The 22,381-nt window shown below is 40.4% G+C and overlaps 1 protein-coding gene across 14 annotated transcripts in view; it reads left to right on the forward strand.

The window, feature by feature from the left end:
- The window catches only part of CAMK2B (calcium/calmodulin dependent protein kinase II beta), a 175,948-nt gene that overhangs the window by 143,429 nt on the left and 10,138 nt on the right, over window positions 1-22,381 (forward strand). For 7 of the 14 annotated variants that reach the window (XM_088139066.1, XM_088139069.1, XM_088139065.1 and 4 more), the window contains 9 exons: window positions 3,569-3,617; window positions 6,923-7,042; window positions 8,241-8,363; window positions 9,594-9,722; window positions 10,012-10,140; window positions 11,315-11,443; window positions 17,818-17,893; window positions 19,673-19,767; window positions 21,366-21,600. In XM_088139066.1, the coding sequence (XP_087995192.1) occupies window positions 3,569-3,617; window positions 6,923-7,042; window positions 8,241-8,363; window positions 9,594-9,722; window positions 10,012-10,140; window positions 11,315-11,443; window positions 17,818-17,893; window positions 19,673-19,767; window positions 21,366-21,598 (1,083 nt within the window). In that variant the 3' untranslated portion in view covers window positions 21,599-21,600. The remainder of the gene's footprint in view (window positions 1-3,568; window positions 3,618-6,922; window positions 7,043-8,240; window positions 8,364-9,593; window positions 9,723-10,011; window positions 10,141-11,314; window positions 11,444-17,817; window positions 17,894-19,672; window positions 19,768-21,365; window positions 21,601-22,381) is intronic. The other 7 variants (XM_088139077.1, XM_088139078.1, XM_088139073.1 and 4 more) reach the window with 2 other exon arrangements.

Consider the following 22,381-nt stretch of genomic DNA (forward strand, 5'->3'; position numbering starts at 1 on the left):
GATCAGCATATTTGCTCCATGTCACAACCATTCATTGCTCGGACCCAGCCCTCACCTCCACCCAGACCTGCATTTTCTTAACCCATTCTTTGCTGCAGGGGCTTTACTTTTTTTGTCATGTTTATGCTACCTCTTCAAGCCCATTCACTCAGTACATCTGACATAGCATTAACTGGAGAACCAGTTGGGGGTTTCGGTTGGTTGGCCTTTTTCTTTTTTTTTAAAGTTAAGTCCAATAGAGGCTGGGCAAGGAAACTCTATTAGTGGCAACATCCCCAATTTTTTTGTTTGTTTGTTTCTTCTGGACAGAGTATTTCCTGGTTTAGAGGAATATTAAGTAAAAAAGGATGATGTTTTACTGATTACACAGCTTATTTTTTTTTTTAGAGGAAGTAAAACCATAAGCCTGAGGACTGGTATCAACAAATCACATTGTATTTGGATGAAGTATCTGAGGGTAACTGTGTTGAATGTGGGGGTCTGACTCCCAACTGGGCAGGAAAAGAAAGGCTACGAAGGCCTTCTGTTCGTATTAACAATTATTTCTAGAACATGTTCTTGTGTGCTGCATATGTTTGTGGGGGAAATCCTCTCATATTAGAAATGTAGCTTTTTCATCATGAGGGAAAGAAATCGTTTTCTTTGAGGTGTCACAGAAAACTGAATTATTTTAAAATATTATCATAATGTTAAATCTTATCTGCCTTTGTCAAATGAGAAAGGCGGCTTGCGCCCGAAAGTCTTGTGAGGATATCAGCAGCTTTGTGCTGCTTTTGTGGTATTTTTTTCCCCCCAGAAAGTGAAGTGGGATTAGCATTAAACTAAACAGGATTAGTGTGCACAGAAATTATGTCTCATGCCCTGTCTGGTTCTCCCTGACATCTAGCCAGATCCAAGAGCCTCGTATGTCAAAGATTTTTTAGAAAGACACCAGTTCTGGCAACCCCCCCCCACCTCCCATTTCCCACAGAAATTTTTGTTTATTTGGAAGAAAATATTAGGACATTCTTTAGATACACATGTGAGAAAAGCATAAGATGCAAAAACATATCCTTGTCCTTCAGCTAATGTAATTTTGACCTTAATTTGGAGGAACTAATACAGTGGTACCTCGGTTCACGAACTTAATTCGTTCCGCGACTCTGGTCGCAACCCGAATTCGTCGTGACCCGAATCAAATTTTCCCATAAGGTTCAAGGTAAATACGGTTAATCCGTTGTGACCCCTCCAAATTTGGTCGCGACCCGATTTTGGTCGCATCCCGAATCAGATTTCCCCATAAGGTTCAATGTAATTATGGTTAATCCGTTCTGAACCATATGTTGTTGTTGTTTTTTAAACCGCAAAAATATGACACAAAGTACAATACGAAGAGAGAGAACACTAACCTTGCTCGAGGCGACTTCTGGCGTGGAGGACAGGAAGGCGGGTGGGGAGGTGGTTACTGCTTGGAGGGAGAGTCCCCCTCCCTACAGGAAGCCGCGACCACGTGTCACAGGAGGGAAAATGGCCGCGGATCCTGTTCGTCACCCGATCTGGCGTTCGCGAACGGAGGCAAAATTTTGCGAATGGAGCTGTTCATGACCCAAATTGGTCGTGAACAGAAGCGTTCGTGACCCGAGGTACCACTGTAACTGGGTGACTGCTTCAAGTTCCACATGGTATCATTTTATTTTAAAAATGAACCCAATTAATGTAAGATCATTTATATTAATGAATTAATATTAGTTAATGTAATGTGCATTGTTATAAAAGTTATATGACCCTTAAAAAAACTAACCATTCTGTTTGGAATTTTGAATTTTAAAATTAATAGTGTGAGAGATATATGATTGTATTCTATGTAGACTCCCTTAATCTAATTAATGGCATTTATTTAAAAAAAACCCTTACTTTTAGGAAAAGTAACAATATCTATCCCCAGACCAGCCTCACACCTCAAAGGATGTCATGCTATAGAACAGTGTTTCTCACCCTCAGCAACTTTAAGATGTGTGGACTTCAACTCCCAGAATTCCCCAACCAGCATGCTGAGTGGGAAATTCTGGGAGTTGAAGTCCACACATCTTAAAGTTGCTGAGGCTGAGACACATTGCTATAGATCATTTGGTCAAGTCAAAAATCTGAAAAATACAGTGGCTGTCAAAGTCACGTGCTGCATAAAACAGGAGTTCCTATGGGGTTAATACGATGAAGGGAGAGAAAGAGGAGTATTTCACTCCAATATTCATCCACAATTTCATAAATGGTTACTTAGGGAGTTAGTGACAAATAGCAAACTGCAGCCACTTTATAGCTGGGAAATTTCTTTCTTTTTTTTTTTTAAAGAAAGTTCTGTTGTCAGAATTTCAACTGGATTCGCTGGATTTTCTGTTTGTTAGTTTCTTTATTGACAGATGTTAGATTACAAATGGTTTTGCAGCATGAATGAAAATCCTTAAAGCAAATGGGCTGCAGAAACAAAATTGAGGAAGTAGGTTTTATGTCCCTAGGTTTTCTCAGTAACATTGTTCTGCCTACTTAGAGCATCACTCAGTAATTATTATCCTTTTTTTAAGAGCTGTTGTTCTAGTGTTGGCTAATGTTATGATATATCTTAATTATAGAATGACATATTATTTGATGAGAAGTGACAAGAGAAGTGATAGCTTCTGAGAAATGAGAAAATCCTTATTGTTATGAGCCAGGGCCATAATTCTGCAAACAAGAATAACACTTTATGTCACAATAGATACTCAAGTGGAAAATAGAGTTTGGGACAACTAGACATAATGATCTCAAGCCCAGGTTCACCCATGCATAGAAGCACATGTCAGTTGTGCATTTATTTTTCTTGTTTCGGTTGATCCACACTGCAACATTAAAAATGGAAATTACAGGTCAATTCTGCAAGAGAAGTCTATATCTATCAATCTTACTCGAGATAAAATTTGAGGGCGTCTTTCCTGAGAAGCAAGAAAAACAAAAGCCAACAACAATTCTGTTTTTTAAATGTGTATACTTGGTGAACCAGCTCAAAATTTGTGTGTGTGTGTGTGTGTGTGTGTGTACTTAGTGCTGTATTTGGGGGGAATTTCAAGCATCCCCTTATAAAGAAAGAGAGATTAGGTGTGATTTCAAAGAAAGCTACAGTATATCAAGATTTGGTACATCTTCAATTAAAGGTTACCCCCCTAGTTTTCTTGCAAATACTTTTATATTGATTAATACTGACATTTATTGTTACGTGCAAGGCTTTTGAAAAAGGAGGCTTTTTAAAGATTTTTTATCCCGCCTTTCTTATTTTTATAAATAACTCAAGGCGGCGAACATACTTAATAGTCCTTCCTGCTCCTATTTTCCCCACAACAACAACTCTGAGAGGTGAGTTGGGCTGAGAGAGAGAGACTGGCCCAAAGTCACCCAGATGGCTTTCATTGAGTCCTCCATGGTCTCTTTTCTGATTTATCCAGATTCTCTGGTCGCAAGTCCAAGTTGTACATCTTCACCATCTCCCCAAGCATCTGTTTTTGGCCAGAGCCACTAACCTTCTGCTTTCTCTTTCTCCTACTCCTATATGTCTCCACAGGAATCATCCGACAGCACAAACACCACCATAGAGGATGAGGACACGAAAGGTAACAGATTTAAGGAGTCAAGGCGTGACATCTATAGAGCTAATTAATCCACTCACATACTCCTGATTGTCTTTGTGTTTGACTGTAAATGGAACCTTGGAAGCCGTATCAGTACACATGGGAGAAATGGGTAAATGCCGACTCCGTTTTAGAGGATAGCTAGAAAGAAAGTTGTGGGTAAATGGAGAACAGATGTGCACATTCTCAATTGTTTGGTAAATCCTGGCTTCTTGTGAAGGTTTTGCACACCAGTGCTTGCAGGCTGTGGACTCTTGCCGAGGACAATCGGTCTTCAGGGATACTTGAGGAATGTCATCTTTGTGAAATCTGATGCACGGCAAACTGCATCTGCCATAATTACAGCTGTTTTATCATCAGTTGTAATGCAAGTCTGGGCTCAAAAACCCAACTCAACCCATGCTTAAAATGCCTCTTTTCGAATAACACATATAAAGAAATTAGTAAGCAAGATAGAATGAGCCAGTTTTTCCCTTCTACAGAGAGGATCAAAAAGCAGAATGAGTGCCTTAAGCCTTTGTGACACTTAAGACACTGTATATTTTGCCCATAAAACTCCATCAAAAGGACCTGAATATTTTGATTCCCCCTCCAATCATGATGTATCAGCGATGCCCTTTGTAGCCTTCAAAGGCCACTGAGTTTTTTAAAAAAAAGACGTGGGGCCTGACTTCTGGCTGCAAGAAGGTGTAACTTCTGCAAGATGACATTGTTTGACAGAGGGGATATGGAACATGCCCTCCTTGCTAGATCTAATGGGGTGAGCAGAGATGATGGGAGATAGGCAGTCTTGCAAATAGGTCCTATGCTATGTAGGGGTTCATAGGTGATAACCATCCCCTTGAGTTGCACCCAGAAGCCTACTGGGACCCAGTGCAGCTCATAGAGTATCAGTGTTATATGAGCGTATGAGAAACATCAAAAACTGCCCACACGGTTGTATTCTGGAGCACCTGCAGCTTCCAAATGCTCTTCAGAGGCACGCCCATGAAGAGTACTTTACAGTAATCCAACCAGGAGGTGACTAGGGCATGAATCACTGTGAGTAAAACCTTCTGGTCCAGGAATGGGCACAATTGGTGCACAAGACAAACCTGTGCAAAGCCTCCCAACCCCCAGCTGTGGTTGCCCCCTGCTCATTGAGCAGGAGCCCTGACTCCAGAAGGACCCTGAAATTGCACATTCTTATAACAGTCTAAGTGGCCTAATATCTGAAGTGGTTCATTATACCAGTGTTTCCCAACCTTGGCAACTTGAAGATGTGTGGACTTCAACTCCCAGAATTCCCGAGTCAGCGTGGCTAGCTGGGGAATTCTGGGAGTTGAAGTCCACACGTCTTCAAGTTGCCAAGGTTGGGAAACACTGATTTATACTGAGTCCTGGGTGAAACAGAGTTTCTTCTGCGGTGCAGTTGCAGCAGAATATGATTGGAGGGGTTGCCCCCAGACTCTTGGCATCATTATGTGTCAATAGCTAGATTCAGGAAGTACCTTAAGTGCTGTAATATGAGTCTACTTCAATTTTTTTAAAAAAATACAAATGCTTATTTTTCTCCTTAGTCTACATTTTGGGTCTCAAGGGGAGACAAGAGAGCATATTCTCTTTATTGTTAATATTTATTTAAAAGAGAAGATCCTTGCAGATGAGGCTTGTATTGAAAAACCACACACCCCTGCCTAGTCCATCAGCTATTACAAAGAAAGGAGCTTTGCTTTTTCTTTTTTTCCACATATGATGATCACACTTTACTTCTTCTTTCTGCATCTCGTTCAAAGATACTCAAACAGACCTGCATCTGCTCAGGTGAAATAAAATAGTGTTAGAGCTTCCATTAAGTGTTTTTCAAACTTGGCAGCTTTAAGATTTGTAGATTTCAACTCCCAGAAGTCCCCATGCTGGCTGGGGAATTCTGGGAGTTGAAGTCCACACATCTTAAAGTTGCCAAGTTTGAAGAACACTGTTCGAATATGATCACTCGTAGCTTGGGCTACAGCTGATTGTAGATCCTGACCCCTCTGCTTGAAGATCAGAGGGAAACCCATACTGTGACTCTGGAGCAGCAAGATGCTGTATTTATGGCCCAGGCAGTCAAAGCAAATATTGTTACAGATAGCTGAAGTTTTCCTTTCGGGCATTAACAGAGTGGTATAAAAAAAGCAACTTCAAATATTTTTTGGTACTGTAGATACTTCTATGTTGGAAGAGAAGAGAATGAAGGTTGGATTTGCATTGTTTGGGTTCAAGACTTACACACACACAAACTGGGGGAGGTAGCACTCTTTCAGTATAATCTTAAGCGTGCTGTTCAGTCCATCAGGTAGCTGTACTTCCTGTGTATGCCTTTCTCTTTTGTCTCCCAATAACATTTGTTTTGAAGCATATCTTTTTATATTTTGTACAGCAGAGCTCCAGATAAACTGCAGGGGAGGGGGGATTCCTCTAGTAGAGAAGGACAAATGTTGTCCCTTGACTGATGAGGGTTAATTTCTGTAATGCAGGTCTGGTATAATGGATGGTTTGTGAGTGCATGCACAAAGATGTCCACAAGTATGCTAGAAAGGGTTTGTGTTTTCTACAAGGTTTGAATTAAGATTCAGTCTGCTTGCACTTCCAAGAGAAACATGGATGCTTCTAGGCAGTTGTCTTCTAGTGCTATCAATCAAAAGACAGAGAAGACATTCTGAAGCCTAAGAGGTGATAGGAGAACACAGAACGACTACACTTGGGAAATGCCTTTGTCAGATCCCTTCACCTCTTGTAACATTTCATGAATGAGGGAGGATGATTGCATGATAAAAGAAAGAGTAATGTGCAATCTTTTCTGTCATTCACTTTCACCATAGATGGTTCAAACTATCAGTACCAGGACAGAGTTAGGAAATATGTAATGCCCTGAAGCTCAAACAATGGTCCCAGTTCATGAATAGAAATGAGATTAAGGCCTAAGAAGAGCCATGCTGAATCTAAGCACATCCTATGTAGTTTAGCATTCTGTTCCCAAAGTTACTACCCAGATACCTTATAAAAAGTCCCTAACCAGGACATGAATGTAATTCAACCTTCCTGCTTATCTTGTCCTACCTGAAAGTATGTTGTCTCTGTGTGTTTGTGTGTGTATCTTAATTCCATTTCCCTGTCCTTTTTTCCTTCTCTATTAAAATATATTTTATTTTCCATTCTTTCTCTCCTTTTTCCTTCCACCAAAGCTGTCACTGTTCTTTGGATTTTTTTCTTTCTGTCTTTATGGTGTTTCTTTTTCTTTTTCAACTTTTTCACATTCTCTCCAGTTAAAAGCACTGATAATGAGCTTGTAAAAAGTCAAGTGAATTCAGGATCTGTCCCTGAACTTCTTCCCAGTCTGCAGACGTCTGTGATGTCATCTGCTGCTGCTGCCATCACTGCTGCTTGTAAGTTGCAAGGCCCCATGTTCCCCAGCATCACCTTCCATTTATGACTCCTAAGAATAAGCCTTAAGCCATGGGCTTCATTCAGCTGTAGCAGCAAACCCTGGTTTCCTGTTAGCTGAATGAGCCTGCATGAACCTTTAATTATTTTATCTCTTCGTCTTTTGTGTGCCAGAACTTGACAATATCCACTTTGGATTGACCTTAATTATATTTGAGCTGTGGTTAGTTTGAGTAACAATGTTGCCAATTAATCTTCAATTCTAGTTGCTTCTCAAATCATGGTTTCCTGAATTCAGACCTCACAGTGCACTGTAATTATTTTAACAATAAAAGCAGAAGGTGGGCCCCCTAGTCTGGCATGCAAATTTGGTAGGAGTCCACATGCCTAGTCCTTCTATGGCAGTGTTTCTCAACCTTGGCAACTTTAAGATATGCGGACTTCAACTCCCAGAATTCCCCAGCCAGCATGCTGGGTGGGGAATTTTGAGAGTTGAAGTCCACATATCTTAAAATTGCCAAGGTTGAGAAACTGTTTTAGAGGCTCAGTCATATAGAGGAATGATTACAGAAAAACAAAACTGTGATGGAATGGTTTGATGAAGGCCACACTCAGTCTCACTTCAGTCTGGAGAGATTTCTGTCTTTGAGGTGGAAGCTAATAAACGCAACAGAATTGTATCTGTACTGTCTCGTGGAGTTCTTTGGGCTGAACCTGGCATCAATCTCTCCAGATTCAATCTAAACTTCCCAAGCCAGCAAGCCAAAACACCGTGAATTCCTTAGGGTGGTGCCAGTCTCATCTTCTTAACCTTCCCACGCTCCTGTTGGGAGCTAAGGGAATGCTTATCTCCCCGAGTGCGGCCTTTATCAAACCATTCCATCACAAAAACGCCCTCAATGCAGAGATAAATAGTACTTCAACTTAGACTAAGCTCTTTCAACTTAGCTCCTATTGATACCCATGTAAGATAACTTAAGTCATTTGTTTCAATTATGCTAGTAGGAATCTGACTTAGAAACCCATAAATAGGTAGATAAAATACACATTGTACATTGGTTCCATTGGCAGTTAAAAGGATTCTTTGCATCTTTAAGTCATCTTTTCAGATTTTTTCCACCTCACTGTTGCTTTTCATTTTCCTTCCTTTATCTTCTCCCCTTCCCTCCCTCCCTGCCTTTCTCATTTGTCCTGTCTCAGCTTCCAAGCTCTCTGATGTATTAGGCCTGGTGAAAAAGGGATCAGGTCCCCCAGTTGCTGAAGACCCAACAACTTCTTCACCCTGCATATCTCCAGCTATTACAAGCCCTCTCCCTCCCCAGTGTAAGTAGTGGATGAATGCTAGGATTTGCGGTATTGGATGGCTAAGTAGCCCAAAAGGAGTGTCATTAGAAAGCATTTGTGGCTTGTTATTAAAGCAGGCCTTGCATTATTTTAATGAAATCTAATGAATGCATTCTTTCATTAGAAAAGATGGTATGAAAGGCCTGCAAAATAATGTCAAATGATATTAAATCAAAAGGCCTGCAGCATGATTAGCTTTTTTTTACCTTAGCAGGAAAGCAAACATTCATGCAACAAAATATGTAGGGCTTTTTCCCCACTCCCACAAGAATGGAAAATCTTTGTGGTTGTAGAGATGAAATAAGAAATAATTCCATAACAACAGCAACAACAACAGGCTGAAGTTCTGGATTTCCACAAACTAGGGAATGCCAGATCATCTGAAAAGGATCCCAACCATATTTATACGCTCTCTTGTCCTCGTGCTGTTCTCTAGCATCTTTTTCTAATACTTTTCAACCCAACATTTTAGAGCTTTTCTTGTCCTCCCTGCTCCCATTTGTTCCACCCCAGCTGCCCAGCTCTCTGATGTATGAGGCCTGGTGAAATGGAATTCTCTGGGCTACCTGAAGCAGAAGGACCAAACATTTCTGTCACTTTGCCCTTCCCACCTTCTGTTGTTGCAAGTCCCATTCCTCTCTAGTGTAAGTAAATGTTTGAGGACAACTGAGTAGGAGCTGCTCTAGAGAAGTAGCTTTTCTTGCTTTTTGTCGGAGAGCATCTCTTGAATGCTGGAGGACTCATTCAGGAAATAGCACTGAAAGGGTTGTTGTGTTGGTTTAACATAAACTTAATTTATGTACACATGCTAGGAATCTTGTCACATTTTGTTCTGTGTTTCTTACGCAACCCATGTAATTCTTGGGACAAGAGCCTTCCCAAAGAATTCAGGACTGCGTCTAGCTGTCAATTCACAAAAGGAACAAATGCAATCATTTGCAGGCCAAATGAGAAGACTTGAGAGCCCCTAACTAACCAGGGGTCATTTTGTACAATTTAGCCTCTGATTAATGCCTTAAATGTGCAAACAAATGAAGGTACTGATGCAAGCCACCTGCTTCTTCATCACTTGAAGAATGTCCTTCCTTTCAATGGAGTGCTTTCTTTAATCTGTTGTCCTAGCTTTTGCTCCTGTTTTAATTTTCCCATCCCTGTGCTTTTTTATATTTTGTTAGTTTCTTCATCTTTTTCTTCCTCATCTCACCCTAGCTGCTAAACTGTCTGATGTATTAGGCCTGGGGAAAAGGGGTTCTGGACCCCCTGATGCTGAAGAACCAAAGCCTTCCATTACCTTGCCTACCCCATCCACGGGGGTTGCTAATCCTCTTCCTTTCCAGTGTAAGTAGCAGGTAACTCTTGCATCTAAAGCAGCGTGTCACCAACTTGCAGAATCCCTCCAGCTTTCCACCTTCCTTCCTCCCCTCCTGTGCTTCAAGAGGAGCAATTTCCCTGGCTGATGCCATTCAGGGTTTAGTTGCACAAGAAGAGATCAAGAGTGGTTACTCCTCTAAACATTCTGTCACTACGAGGAGGGATTCTCCCACCCTCCATTTCTGTTCTGCTCTTTGCTTTTTGTCTGTTTTCTCATTTTCCCCTCCCTTCCCTTCTCTCGTCTACACCATCATAGCTGCCAAACTCTGTGATGTATTAGGCATGGTGAAAAGGGGCTCTGCGCCTCCAGAAAGTGAAGAGCCAAAGACCTCCACCCCCTTTTCTGGGCCACCTTCTATTGTCACCAATCCTCTTTCTCCCTCATGTAAGTAGTGGAACATCCCTGGGATTTCTTTCTGATGATTCCTGCAACCAACATGAGCCCTTTATGGATTTTTTTAACATGGGAACTGGCTTCCCACTAATCTCCTCTTTAAGAGATTACTGTTGATTTTATATGTTTTATCTTTGATGTGGCTCAGTCCTGCTGAGCTTATCTCTAGTTCCCCACCACCAGCACCCCCCTAATCTTGCAGAATTCTTATTCCAGAGCTCCCACTGAAAGCTGTGGGTACTCTTGAGCTTCTGGAGGCTCTTGGCAAAGTCAGATTGTGTTAGAACGAACTTGATGGGAACTCAAAAACTGAAAGGGAAGGTGAGGGAAAGAATACATTGATCGGGATTGAAATGCTCCCAAAGAAGTAAAAAGCTGCTCCATTGGGGACTATTTTTAAGAACTTCTCTAGCAAGATTTTGTACCCGGTGAAGTAGTTTGTGCCTGGAGATGTTCTAATAAATCAGGAGGAAGAGACAAGTTTCTACCTGGTGCTCAGAATTGGTAATTTATCTTGTGAAACAGGTCAACTTTATTTCAGCCAGAGATCTTCCTTACTCTAATACAGAATAAGACACAGGGAAAACTTCTCCCTATGTTAGGCTTCCTTATTTATTTATTTATTTATAGAATGGATATGGCCGCCCAACTAGAAAATTGCAGCATACAGTAGATTATGATGATAATGATGATGAATTTTAGTTAAAAGTTTAACACATTAACAGGCAACCAGACACTCATACTCATGTCTCTCTCTAAAAGGGAAACTCCAGTCAACCCAGCCCTAAAGCCCAAGGAAAAAGCCAAGTTTTTACTGTGTTTCTGAAGACCATTGGGGTCAGGGCTAGCCATATTTCTGAGGGAGAAGGGGAGATCATTCAAGAGGGCAGGTGCTGCATTGAAAAAGATGATAACCAGTATCTTGAATTGGACCTGGAAGCCTATAAGAAGCCAGTGTGGGTTATGAAGTAGTGTTGTTACAGAGGCATATATTTATTTGTAAATAAATGAACAGTGAGGTGACCTTGTTTAAGTGCTGACCCTGAATAAATAGTTCATGTATCAGACTCCAGATGTGAAGACTCCTTTTTCCCCATCACCCATTCATTTTAATTTGTTTATTTTATGATTATCTCCATGCCTTCTTTCATCTGTCTCATGCCAGCCTCCAAGTTGTCTGATGTCCTAAGCATGGTGAAAAGGGGCTCTGGAGCCCCAGAAGCTGAAGGGCCACAGCCTGCTGTCACCCAGATTTTCCCATTTCCACCCATTGTTAACCCTCTTCCTTCAGATCGTAAGTAGTACCCATGGTCTCTGACAGCCAAAAGCTGAGCCCTGCTTGATCTGTTCAGACTTGAAAGAACATTCAGTTCTTGTTACGACACTGTAGCTGTGAAATAACAGCCTAACACTATTGCCACGTGCCTTTGCTTGAAGAGTTAAAGCTTCACTAGGTTGCTATAAATGCAGGCTGAGAAAGTGGGTTATATGCACGAGAGAACCTGATTGTGCAGACTGCATTGTATGTAGATGGATTATGCAAAAATTGTCTTGGTGAGAAAGATGTGTTGAGCTTGTGACAAGTGCTTAAACCTAGAAGGTACTGACAAATGGTTTATAATCAGCAGATATAACAATGTGCAGATGTTAAGCTCCTCTTAATGCTAACCGGTATTGCCAGTGGTGAAGAATGGTGGGAACTGACAGGTCAGATGCACCTGGGAGGACGGATGTTGCTCAATAACATCTGAGGTGTTCCACGTTATGTTTATGTTCTATGTTTTCATGTTACGCGCAAATGCTGCCTGTGCTTTTGGAGTGGCACCTGGTCAATTTCCCTGCTTTTATTCATTGTGTTTAATTCCTTGTATTCACTATGTCTACTGGAAGCAGACTGCTAATACTTTTTTTGTCAGCTAGAATACCAACAGCCCTATTCTGCAGAAGAAATATTACTTACGGGTGTGACATTTCTTTTGCAGTTCATGCAGCTTCAACTTGGGCAAATTTGGGGAAGGTAGGAGGAGAGCCAAGATGGCTCCACAGTCCAACAGGTGGATAGCTATGCTAATTTTTATTTATTTGTCAGATCCGTAAACTACCTTTCCTCCAAAGCTTAAGGCAACTTACATGGGGAGGTAGGTTGGGCTGAAAGGGAAAGACTGGGCCATAGCCACCTGGTGAACTTCTTTAGCTAGAGGTTGACCTGACCCTGGATTGCCATAGTCCTAATCCAAAACCTTAACCATCCGATCATCATGGCTGTTTTAATTTTTAAGATGGATTATGGCTGATAAATTACATTGCCTGTGATTATTTTCAAGGGATAACATGTTAATATCTTCTATAATAGCGTATTATCACAGTAATCATGTTATATTCTTGTTCATACATAGTATGATCTTGCTCATTTTTATTCAGAAGCAAGTCCTATTGTGTTCAGTGGGCTTACTTTCTAGTGTGTTTAGGACTGCAGCTTTAGGTACTATCAGTTGTGTTTCCTTTATGTTGACTAGTCAAATAATGCATTTATTTGACTGAGTTTTCCAAACAACATCCAGTGTACCATTTTTTCTGATTATTGCAATATTTGCTCACCCAAACACCAAATGTAATATTCATTATCCCAGTGTTCTTCTGCCTTGTATTCCAGTATTTTTCATAATTATAAATATTCATTGTGGTTTCCAAATGGCCTTGATTTAAGTATGTACTGATTGCTTAGTATTTCTACTAAGTGATTTCAAAGTAGTACCAATTTTGCCCACCTTCACTTTTAAATTACTTTGATACAAACATTTGCAGGGAGAAAGTATGTGGTTTTCCTTTACTGTCCCAGATCAGTGTATTGTAGACTGCAGCTTAAGTATATTTAACATAAGTCTGCTATGTGATGGAAGAAATCTTAGCTATTTAATCAGTTGAGTTAATCGATTCAATAGATGTAAGTCAAGGCTGAGTCTTCCTTCTAGATGTTACACTCTGCAGTTTGTATAAGTTTTTTAAAAATAATTTTGTCCAATTAATTGAGGATTAAGTGAACTGATTCATCAAAGGTGACTCTCTACTTTATGCATGATTGTTTAGCAATTACAAATTTACTTGCTTGCTCTCACCTATCAGTCCCATGAGGTAGACCAGACCCAAAAATCAACTCCACAGGAAGACTAGAACTCTGTTAAAAGAGGCTTTAGTAATACAATCTTGCAAGCCTGGCTGTGCTTCTCCTCACCTCTCTCTTAGACCCCAGTGAGTCAGGGACGGGCCAACCTGAGCCTCTTCTTAATACTATCTCCCTTCCCAGGTCCTGCTTCGGTACTCTTTGTATATGTAGAGGTTTCAAGGCCACCTCTCTGGCTCTCTACATGACCCAGTTAACTTTAGGGAACCTCAGGCAGGAAGATGTCACATCAGTTTCAATTAGGGAATGCAAAAGGTTTTGTTTGAAAGCTCTTGGAGTCTGAACATTTGCAAAACTCCCCTTTCCAAGCACAAAACGGAGGTCTCAAGTGGAAATGGGATGTTGGAAGTTACCGGGGCTAGAAAAAAGAGATGCTGTTTTTTTTGAGCCTCCAAAAAAACAAACAAACCATTATTTGTTTTAGTCAGGCATCCCTCCACCCCACCCCCCAAAAAATCTGCAAAAGGAATATGAACTTATTTATAAGTAGTTTTGGGCCTCAAAGTTCAGTGTTTTTAGAAAATGCAGGCTTTAGGCTCAGTCACCCACATACTCAAACCTTCACATAAGTGGGCCAGAAAGGGGCTATTGGCTATTTTATTTGTTGTTGCATCAAGTGTTGATAATCTATAGCTGCTTAATTGCACCTAGCAGCAACTGCAGAAGAAATGGAAAAGAAGTTTCTTTTTCCCCATGGGGTGTTGAGTCACAAGGTCTCAGTGTCTGTCACTGGTTCTCTTTGCCCTGAACAATCTTTCTCCTGCTAAAAAGCTGGGAGTCCCTGACAGTGGTATACATTTACAAGGATGGATGACAGCTTGGCATGTTTGCAGCTGGAGGGAGACTCTGGCAGAACTGAGCTGAGATGTCACACAAGTAGTGCTAGAGCAGGCCACAGAGAATGCTGCCCCTTCAAAGTGGAAATAGGCATGGCCAACAAGATCACAGGTAAGAAGTGGCTTGGTTCGAAGGTTAAAGAAAGGCAGTTTTTCTTCTGTGAGTGGCCAGAAGTGCCCTCAAGAAGGAACGTTGCACGGGTTAAGGGTCAGGACAAATCCTGCTTCCATTAATCACTGGCATCTACAAAACATAACGTATGTATTGAACATTGCTTGATGTGAATTAATTATCAGTCGATGTGCATTTGCAATGCTTTTTAATCTGGGTGGTTTAAGGACAAAGTGTTCTCATTTTTCACAGAATGTGTTGACTTGGAATAAATCCTGTTTGTATGGAGCTTACTTCCAGATACATGTGCATAGAATTTCAGTCTCTAACCTCAGTGCTGGTTTTTGTTTTTGTTTTTTCCATGTGGAATTATCTTTCTGACTATGTATTTGTGCAAAACTGGGCATACTAGGAATGGGTATTCACTTAATGAAAAAGGAAAAATGTACATGATATGTGTCCTTGTGTAGGGTACACTATGGAAACAAAAGAAGCCCTGGAAAATTTCCAAAGTAAATGGGTGTGTAGAAAGAGAAACATCTGTCCATCGTGAAGCATCAGCATGAGAAGAAATAGTTATGGCAGTCACTGATAACTGTGAACTAATCTGTCATATCATTTAGAATTGTCCAATATTTTTGGACAGCTCTTTGCAAAATGGGATTTACTGCTCCATAAAGCTTGTAGGAGTGGCTCAGATAAGGCTTACAGTGCTAAGGAAAAGGGTTGCTGTTTTCCCCTTGCCTTTTTTATCCATTTAATTTATCTCAGGAATCATCCGTATGTGGTGACTTGCAAGGCAAAGTCTATCATTTCCCAATTTTACTGGATCCATCTGAATTAGTCTTGCTAGTATATCAGAAATCAGTCCATGTTTGCTCAAGATACATTTGTTTTGGGGTAATTTCATGTCTTCGAAGTGAATTTTCCCCATAGTGTATGCATGAACCATTTGTTCTCCTAGTCTTGCATTTTTCCTAACAGCAAGAGTGTTACCTGAGTAACAATTGAATAATTAAGACTCATGAGCATCCAGAAAATTGGTAGAATCAGCTCAGGTAAAATAGAGTTGAAGAACAGCCAAATACTAATTTGGAACTACATTTCTGTTGCTCATTTGCATAGCAAATCTCTTTGTTCATGTACTTAGTTAATTTAAGAAACAAAGGTTGGCATCATTTAAGATGCAGGAATCTCCATAGTCTACTTTGGATAAAAGTAGCAGTATGAACATATACTATTCCTGGAATTTGACATTCAGAAGTTGGGAGGGCCCAAATCTAGAATAAAGATTGTGTCTGAAAATGAAATTTAAAACATAAGGAAAGATCTTATGAGATCAGTAGATTTACTGTAGCAAAACTATGAACCCATTATGAAAGAATTCCAGCAAGTGCTGGGTATCAAATGTGAGCTCTATTTATGACAATCAGTATTCACATTTCTTATACTTTCTGCCACTTGCTGTAGGTAAAGAGCTAATTAAATCTTATGTGCAGGAGACACAGTTTCCATCTATCCTTGTTTTAGTGATGGCCTGATTAGTATCTGGTTGTTGAGCATGTGAAAATTTAACTTTCACAAGAAGGAGAAGATTAAGCAAGGGGCACCTTTGTAAATTCCAGACAGCAGAGAAAGCTTCCATGAGAGTACAGCATGTTTCTTGGATCATTATACTGCCTGATTCTAATCATATGTCATGGATTTCCTGTTGTATTCAGTGGGGCTTATACCATGTTAAATGCATATAAGAATACAGTCTTAGGAACATAAGAAGACCAGATCTAATTTATCTGATGCCCGCAGTGGCTGTTTTTGAAAAGTGTACTGACAGTGCATGAAAACAATATCCCTTGTCACTTATTATTCCCCTGCAAGTGATACTGGAGGCCATGTGAGTTGGGAATGATGGGAGTTGAAATCAATATCGAGTTGAAAAAGGTTGCCATAATACAACATATATAGGAGTTCTTCACTGGCCTGACATGCCCTCTTTTTCACTGTATTCCGCTAGGAGTAAATTCAGGAAATGTTAGAACGATGGATTGGTTTCAGCTGAATGGGTCATAGATTGTGTAGTATTAATGTAAAACAATGTTTGGGTCAATTTTGATGATTCCAGTGAGCAAAGTATCTTTAAAGGCAGGGTTAGTATTTTCAACTACCTTTAGCCTCAGAACTTTGTGAATTAGGCTAATTGTTCTTTGTATATTTCAAATTAAGGAAACAAGTTTAAAGCAATACTCAGAAAACCATACAGAATATCTGTAATACATACCATTCAGATCTACAACTGGCTGTCTTATCAGATGAGATTCACTAGAGGTGGTTGAGTTCTTCATTGCCAGGGTTTTTTTAAGTTTCTTAGCCTCTCCTTGCAGTTTCTGGCCCTCTTAAGATGCAGGCAGGGTTAAGATCTAAACTGTTTTGAGAAGAGGTCTAGGGAAGAATGGAATTTATTGTTCAGGTAGGGAGGATTGAAGGCTACATCCTTGCTAACCAGCCATGAAATGGGTGTTTCAGTCCATGTGAAGACAGAAGTCTCCAAACTGCTTAGGCTCCAAGGAGATGACCTAGGCAAGGCCACTGACACCATCTCTGCCACTAGAGTGTTTCATTATTCATAGCACCTGCTTAATTAGGTCACTTGGGTACATTGTAATTTCCTGCATCTCCCCAGTTCTCCTATGTGTGCTGGTTTCAGAGATATATGGAGATTCAGTCCACATCATTGTAGGAGGGCAATAGATTTCTCTGGTACTGTGGAAGAAGAATGTCTTGATGTTTGAGGTAAGGGAGAAATCTTGTAGCGTGGTGGAAGCTGACAATGAGTTATGGTTTCCTAGATTGTATGTCTGCAGTGTAATCAGTTCTGCTCACTCTGGTCCATAACGTTAGGATTTATTCTTTGGTGGAAAGCTGGTTTAGGATGTACATATATGGTGGAGGTATCTGTGCACCTGATTTTTGAGGGAGTCAGTATCTCTTAACCTATGGTTAGTCTTTTCCATGTTCCCTTTTAATGTGGTTATTCAATCCTGGAGAACCATATCCATACTACTACTAGTATGAGACCTATTAATATTAGTCCTCCTTTTCTTCAAGAAGCTCATCATGTGGCACCTTCAGTTTAATCCTCATATCAGCCTTATGCAGTATGCTGGTCTGAGAACAACTGATCCACTAACACTTAAAGAGCTTCACAGTCAACCGGAGTTCTGAATTTGAATCCTCCAACACTATTGTTGGTTAGGATTACTGTATCAGGACTGCAGACAGTCACTAGACGGCAGCAAAGACCTAGCATATTTTCTGTCTTTTTGCTGCCTTCTAGTGATTGTTCAGATTTTTGCAGCCCAGATATAGTAACATTGTCCTTGTAGTACTTAAAAGATCCTAATGAAGAATAGTGGAAATAGAGCATATAAAGACAGTTGAGGCAGCTGGTTTTCTGCTAAGACCTTGACATGAAAGGCATCCACTCTTGCTGATATTTTGTTTATTTTCACATCTTTCTTTTTCTCTAATTTTCTACCTAGCCCGCAAACAGGAAATAATCAAGATAACGGAGCAGCTGATAGAGTCTGTGAACAATGGCGATTTTGAGGCCTATGCGTGAGTAGGCTGGGTGTGAGATCTTACAGGGATCCTGGTCTCACAACCCAGTATATTATATGCAGTTTTATATGCATTGCTATTTATTGATGTAAATAGTACCCTTCGTCATAGAATTAAATTGGTTGCCATGCTATTTATTATGTCCCTAATAGGGCAGTACCTTTAATAAGTCAACCCCAGGTTACATGATTGAATGCAAGCTTTTCACTTCTATGCTTATGCTTCCCTATTTTACAATGATACTGTATTTTTTATCGCAAGTATTTATATTGCTTGAAAGCTGCTTGAGGAGAGTTATGATCCTCAAAAGCAGAATATAAATAATTGCAATATATAGATGCACCAATATTTGTTTCCATCCTCCTGTTTTTATATTATTTTTAACTCTGTATTTCTTTTTACTTCATTTTTAAGACTTGTAAATTGCCTGGAGTGTTTTTTCCAGAAAGAAAGTTGGCATATAAATAAAATTAATATATCCTAGAAATCCTGCCATCCTTGGAAAGTCTTGGGGATGGGGCCGAAAACACCTCTGAAGCTTGCCATCAAATTAATCATATTTAACGTCAAAGAAAGGAGACATTCTGAAATGCATTGGGCATGGTTATATTTCTATAATTTTAATTAAAATTTAATTTTTCCTGGCCCCACTGACTTCTTTGTTATTGCTCCCAGTTGATTGATTCAAAGATTAGCCTGAAAAGACAAAAAAGCTCCTTCCTGCTCAAAAACCATTCCAAGGGTTTGCAGCCCAGCTTCTTGCTAAATTACCCAGAGTGGTGTAGGACATATAAGGAAGTGCCTTCTGTCTCTCTTGTACAAACCAGAAAATGTCAACAAATAGGTTGGCTAGTTCTTGAGAATTGTAAGGTCAGCTTTTGGGAGACAGACTTTCCCCACTCACTCTACTTACTCTAGGTATTCTAAAAATGATAAGTAAGTGATAGGAGGAAACACAACTGAGAATATGGTTTTTGTGCTCAAGATAAGCAGATGGGTACTGATGTCTCTAAGGTTCCCCACTAGACTATATTGTTACTTGTATAATTCATATTCATATAACTAATTGGGTCAACCAGCAGTATGCCAAAAATTGATTCTAACAAGAAGTCCTTCTACGCACAAGATTCTCATTTATTTAATAGTCAGTTTTACCTTTGTTGTAATTGTCTTTATCAACATGGGGCTTCACTTTGTCTTTTATTCTACCTAGAAGGCAGTAGTTTTCTGTTTGTGAAAGTCCTCTGCTGATGCTTTATGCATCAGAGTTTGGATGTGTCAGATCATTTGCTTTTTTTTCTTTCTGCCATGCTAGTAAATTGGATTTGCTAAATTTGAAATTTTGTCTGGGGTTCAGATTTAAGTGGACTCAACTTGAAAGGCTCAGATTGAAATGTGCCCCTCCAGCTTTCTGCTGTTATCATCCTCTGGTTAAATAGCAGCTCAGCTATGCCTTTTAGCTGTGCACACACCTGACATAGCCTATCAGTTTTGTGGTACATATTTATTAGCTAATTTCTCAGTTGAATTGGCCTTAACCCAGCTGGATATATTTGCTGAATATATTTGGGTAGAAAAGGAGAGCAATATAGCATCTATCACCCTGTGAATATGTAGACAAGTTCTTTTCTGAATGCATTCAGCTGTTGTACAAAGTTTTTAACAAGTTAGATGCTAAAAACTAAGAAGCTTAGGAGTTTTTTCCTCTTCCAAAAGAACAAAAATCAAAAACCAAAACCCTTTTAATCTCAATTATCACTTTCTCTTTATGTCTAGGAAAATATGTGATCCAGGCCTAACTTCATTTGAACCTGAAGCACTGGGCAATCTTGTTGAAGGGATGGACTTCCACAGATTTTACTTTGAAAACTGTGAGTACAACATTGCATAATACAGGAGTGAGAAATCCACTGCTGGTGGCCTCAGAACATCCCTGAAATTCATGGGCCCCAAATTTCTGACCTCCCCTTTTGTTTTTGAAGAGCTTCCAAAGCAAAACTAGAGCCTAGAGTGTTGAGCCTTGCAGAAGCTTAAGATACACACTTCATCTCTTAGAAAACACACAGTCCTAAATTAAATTGTGTTTAATTTTAAAGAGCAAAAGGTGTGCCCCAAATTTCTTGCAAAAAGACTAAACCGAACTGAACAGGCTAAGAGACAAAAGTGTTGCTCACCACTGTTCTAGTACTTCCTTTTCGCATTGAAGATTTGTCCTTCTTTGCTCTTCTTCCTTAGACCAGTTGCCCAAATTAGATTCCATCTGCCTTCACCAAACACAGAAAAAGACATCTAGAGTGGCCCTAGGAATGTAGAATTTTGTGGTAGAAGATGTGGCCCAGAGGGTTCCCATCACTTGACCATCTGGGGAATGGTTCAGCAGCAGGACACGTGCTTCCCTGGGAGTTGAAGTCCATACATCTTAAAGTTGCCAAGGTTGAAACACTGGTCTAATCAGATAGCAGATGAAAGCAAAAATCTTTTTCAGCCTGAGTTTCTGAAGAGTCCCTGACAATCAGGTAGAGACATTGAAATCTTCAGTGAAAGTGGAACCCTTCTTTTTCTATCCTGTTTGTCCCCCAGTGACTGGCACCAGCAGGCCTGGGATGGGTGTGCAACTGATCTATAGTGAATATTGGGCCACAGTGAAGCTCCCTTTCCTGCTGGATTAGAAGATTGCAAGAGGCTTGTCAGGTTATGGGCTGGTAGCCTCAAATAGTTAGCAGCATTCAGTGATAGAGACTTAACTAGAAGTTCCTAGATCATTTTCAAAGAAGCTTTCATAAACTTTCTAGGATACTCTGGTTTCTCTTCAGATCATATAAACTTTCTAGGAATTGTGAAATGCTTCTCTATCTAGGAAATCTGTGGTGTTTTGCCTATAGTTTAAATCTGTGGCATATTGACACATGCTCAGTGATGATGGAGGGGAAAAATGTTGTTTCCTCTTTCTGATCCACCTATGAATGTTTAGGTCAAAACAACTTACCTTCTTTCTTCCTCCCTCTCTCTGAGATAGGTTTCCTTCCCCTACTGATTCAGTTTTATTTAGGACAGCCTTTAGCCAGCAAATAAAACAGAAATAAAAAGCAAAAAAAAGAAAAAAGAGTCGAAATAGATACGCACAAATAAGCAGATAGAGCAATCCATCTAAAATCTTACTATGGACCCCCTGCTGAAGCTTTGATGGTAGATAATAAAACTTTGCAATGTTGTAGGTGATATAAAATCACCATATCCGCCAGCAGAAAGCCAACTACCTTACCAGCCGCTGAAGCAAAAGTTTCCCCTGCTATTCCTTCCTTCATTTCAAGCCGAGCAGAACCCTAATCTCTAGTGCCTAATTAAGTCAAAATCCAGTAAATCTACATCAGCCAGCAAAGACTGATTCAATTTTTTTTTTTTCCTGAAAGAGAAGGGGCTAAAAATAACTTGCCATTTCCTAACCAGTGCCCTGTTTTTGCCCTTTCAGTGTTATCTAAGAACAACAAGCCCATTCACACAACCATCCTGAACCCTCATGTGCACGTCATTGGGGAAGATGCTGCCTGCATTGCCTACATCCGCCTGACACAGTACATTGATGGGCAGGGCCGTCCTCGCACTTGCCAGTCCGAAGAGACCCGCGTCTGGCACCGCCGGGATGGCAAGTGGCAGAATGTTCACTTCCACTGCTCGGGAGCTCCGGTGGCCCCTCTCCAGTGAAGGTAAGAGGATGGCAAACAGTCAGCTGGAGTGGTGGCTACATTTCACTTCTGGGAAAGATCAACCAGTGATCAACCAGTGTGTCTGTGTTGGTCGCCATGGAGAGCATGTGTGTGCTGGGTTTGAGAGAGGATGAATCCATGCCAGACCCAGTTGGGAGCAGAAGAGGACTAAATGTGCCTTTTTCTGGTGAGTTAAGATCTGGGCTTTTAAAGACAGGTGTGCAAATGTCCTGTTCCAACCCCCAAATTAGCCCACCCACTCCAAAGGTTCAGGCTGAATGTGGAGGATCACTTTTCGGCTTCGCTCCTGGCGACCCAGCAGCTTTCCTCTTGTTTTTCCGTTTATTTAGTCAACTGATTGTGCATGGCTTTAGTCTTCAAGAACACATATATAATTACTCTGCTTAAATGAAGTTGAAAGTGTGATAAAACAAAGAGTTGCTTCTTTACTTGGTTTGAAAGCAGAGTTTTAAACGCTTCTGGAGAAGTACTAAGTACTTGGAAGAAGGAGAAGAAGGAAGTGGCAGTACTATTCTTCTAATGTAGCCAGCCAGCATGGTCCCCAGGCTTTTCCAAGAATTGGGACATGACTACTAATCAGTTACTAAGTGTGGAGGAAATCCAACTTTTACAGTAAAAGAGGCTTCTTTTGAATCTGATCATAATCAGGAAATGGTTAGATGTGCCTAAATGCCACTAACGTCCAGGTTCAGGGCTAAAACTGTGAGTTATGCCTAGCGCCCTCGGGACTATGAAAATCTCTGCATCTAATGCCCTTGCC

The sequence above is a fragment of the Python bivittatus genome, unplaced genomic scaffold (genome assembly GCF_059951505.1).
Source record: "Python bivittatus isolate LINGU-HERP-01145 unplaced genomic scaffold, Pbiv_v1 ctg000320_np1212, whole genome shotgun sequence".
NCBI lineage: Eukaryota > Metazoa > Chordata > Lepidosauria > Squamata > Pythonidae > Python > Python bivittatus.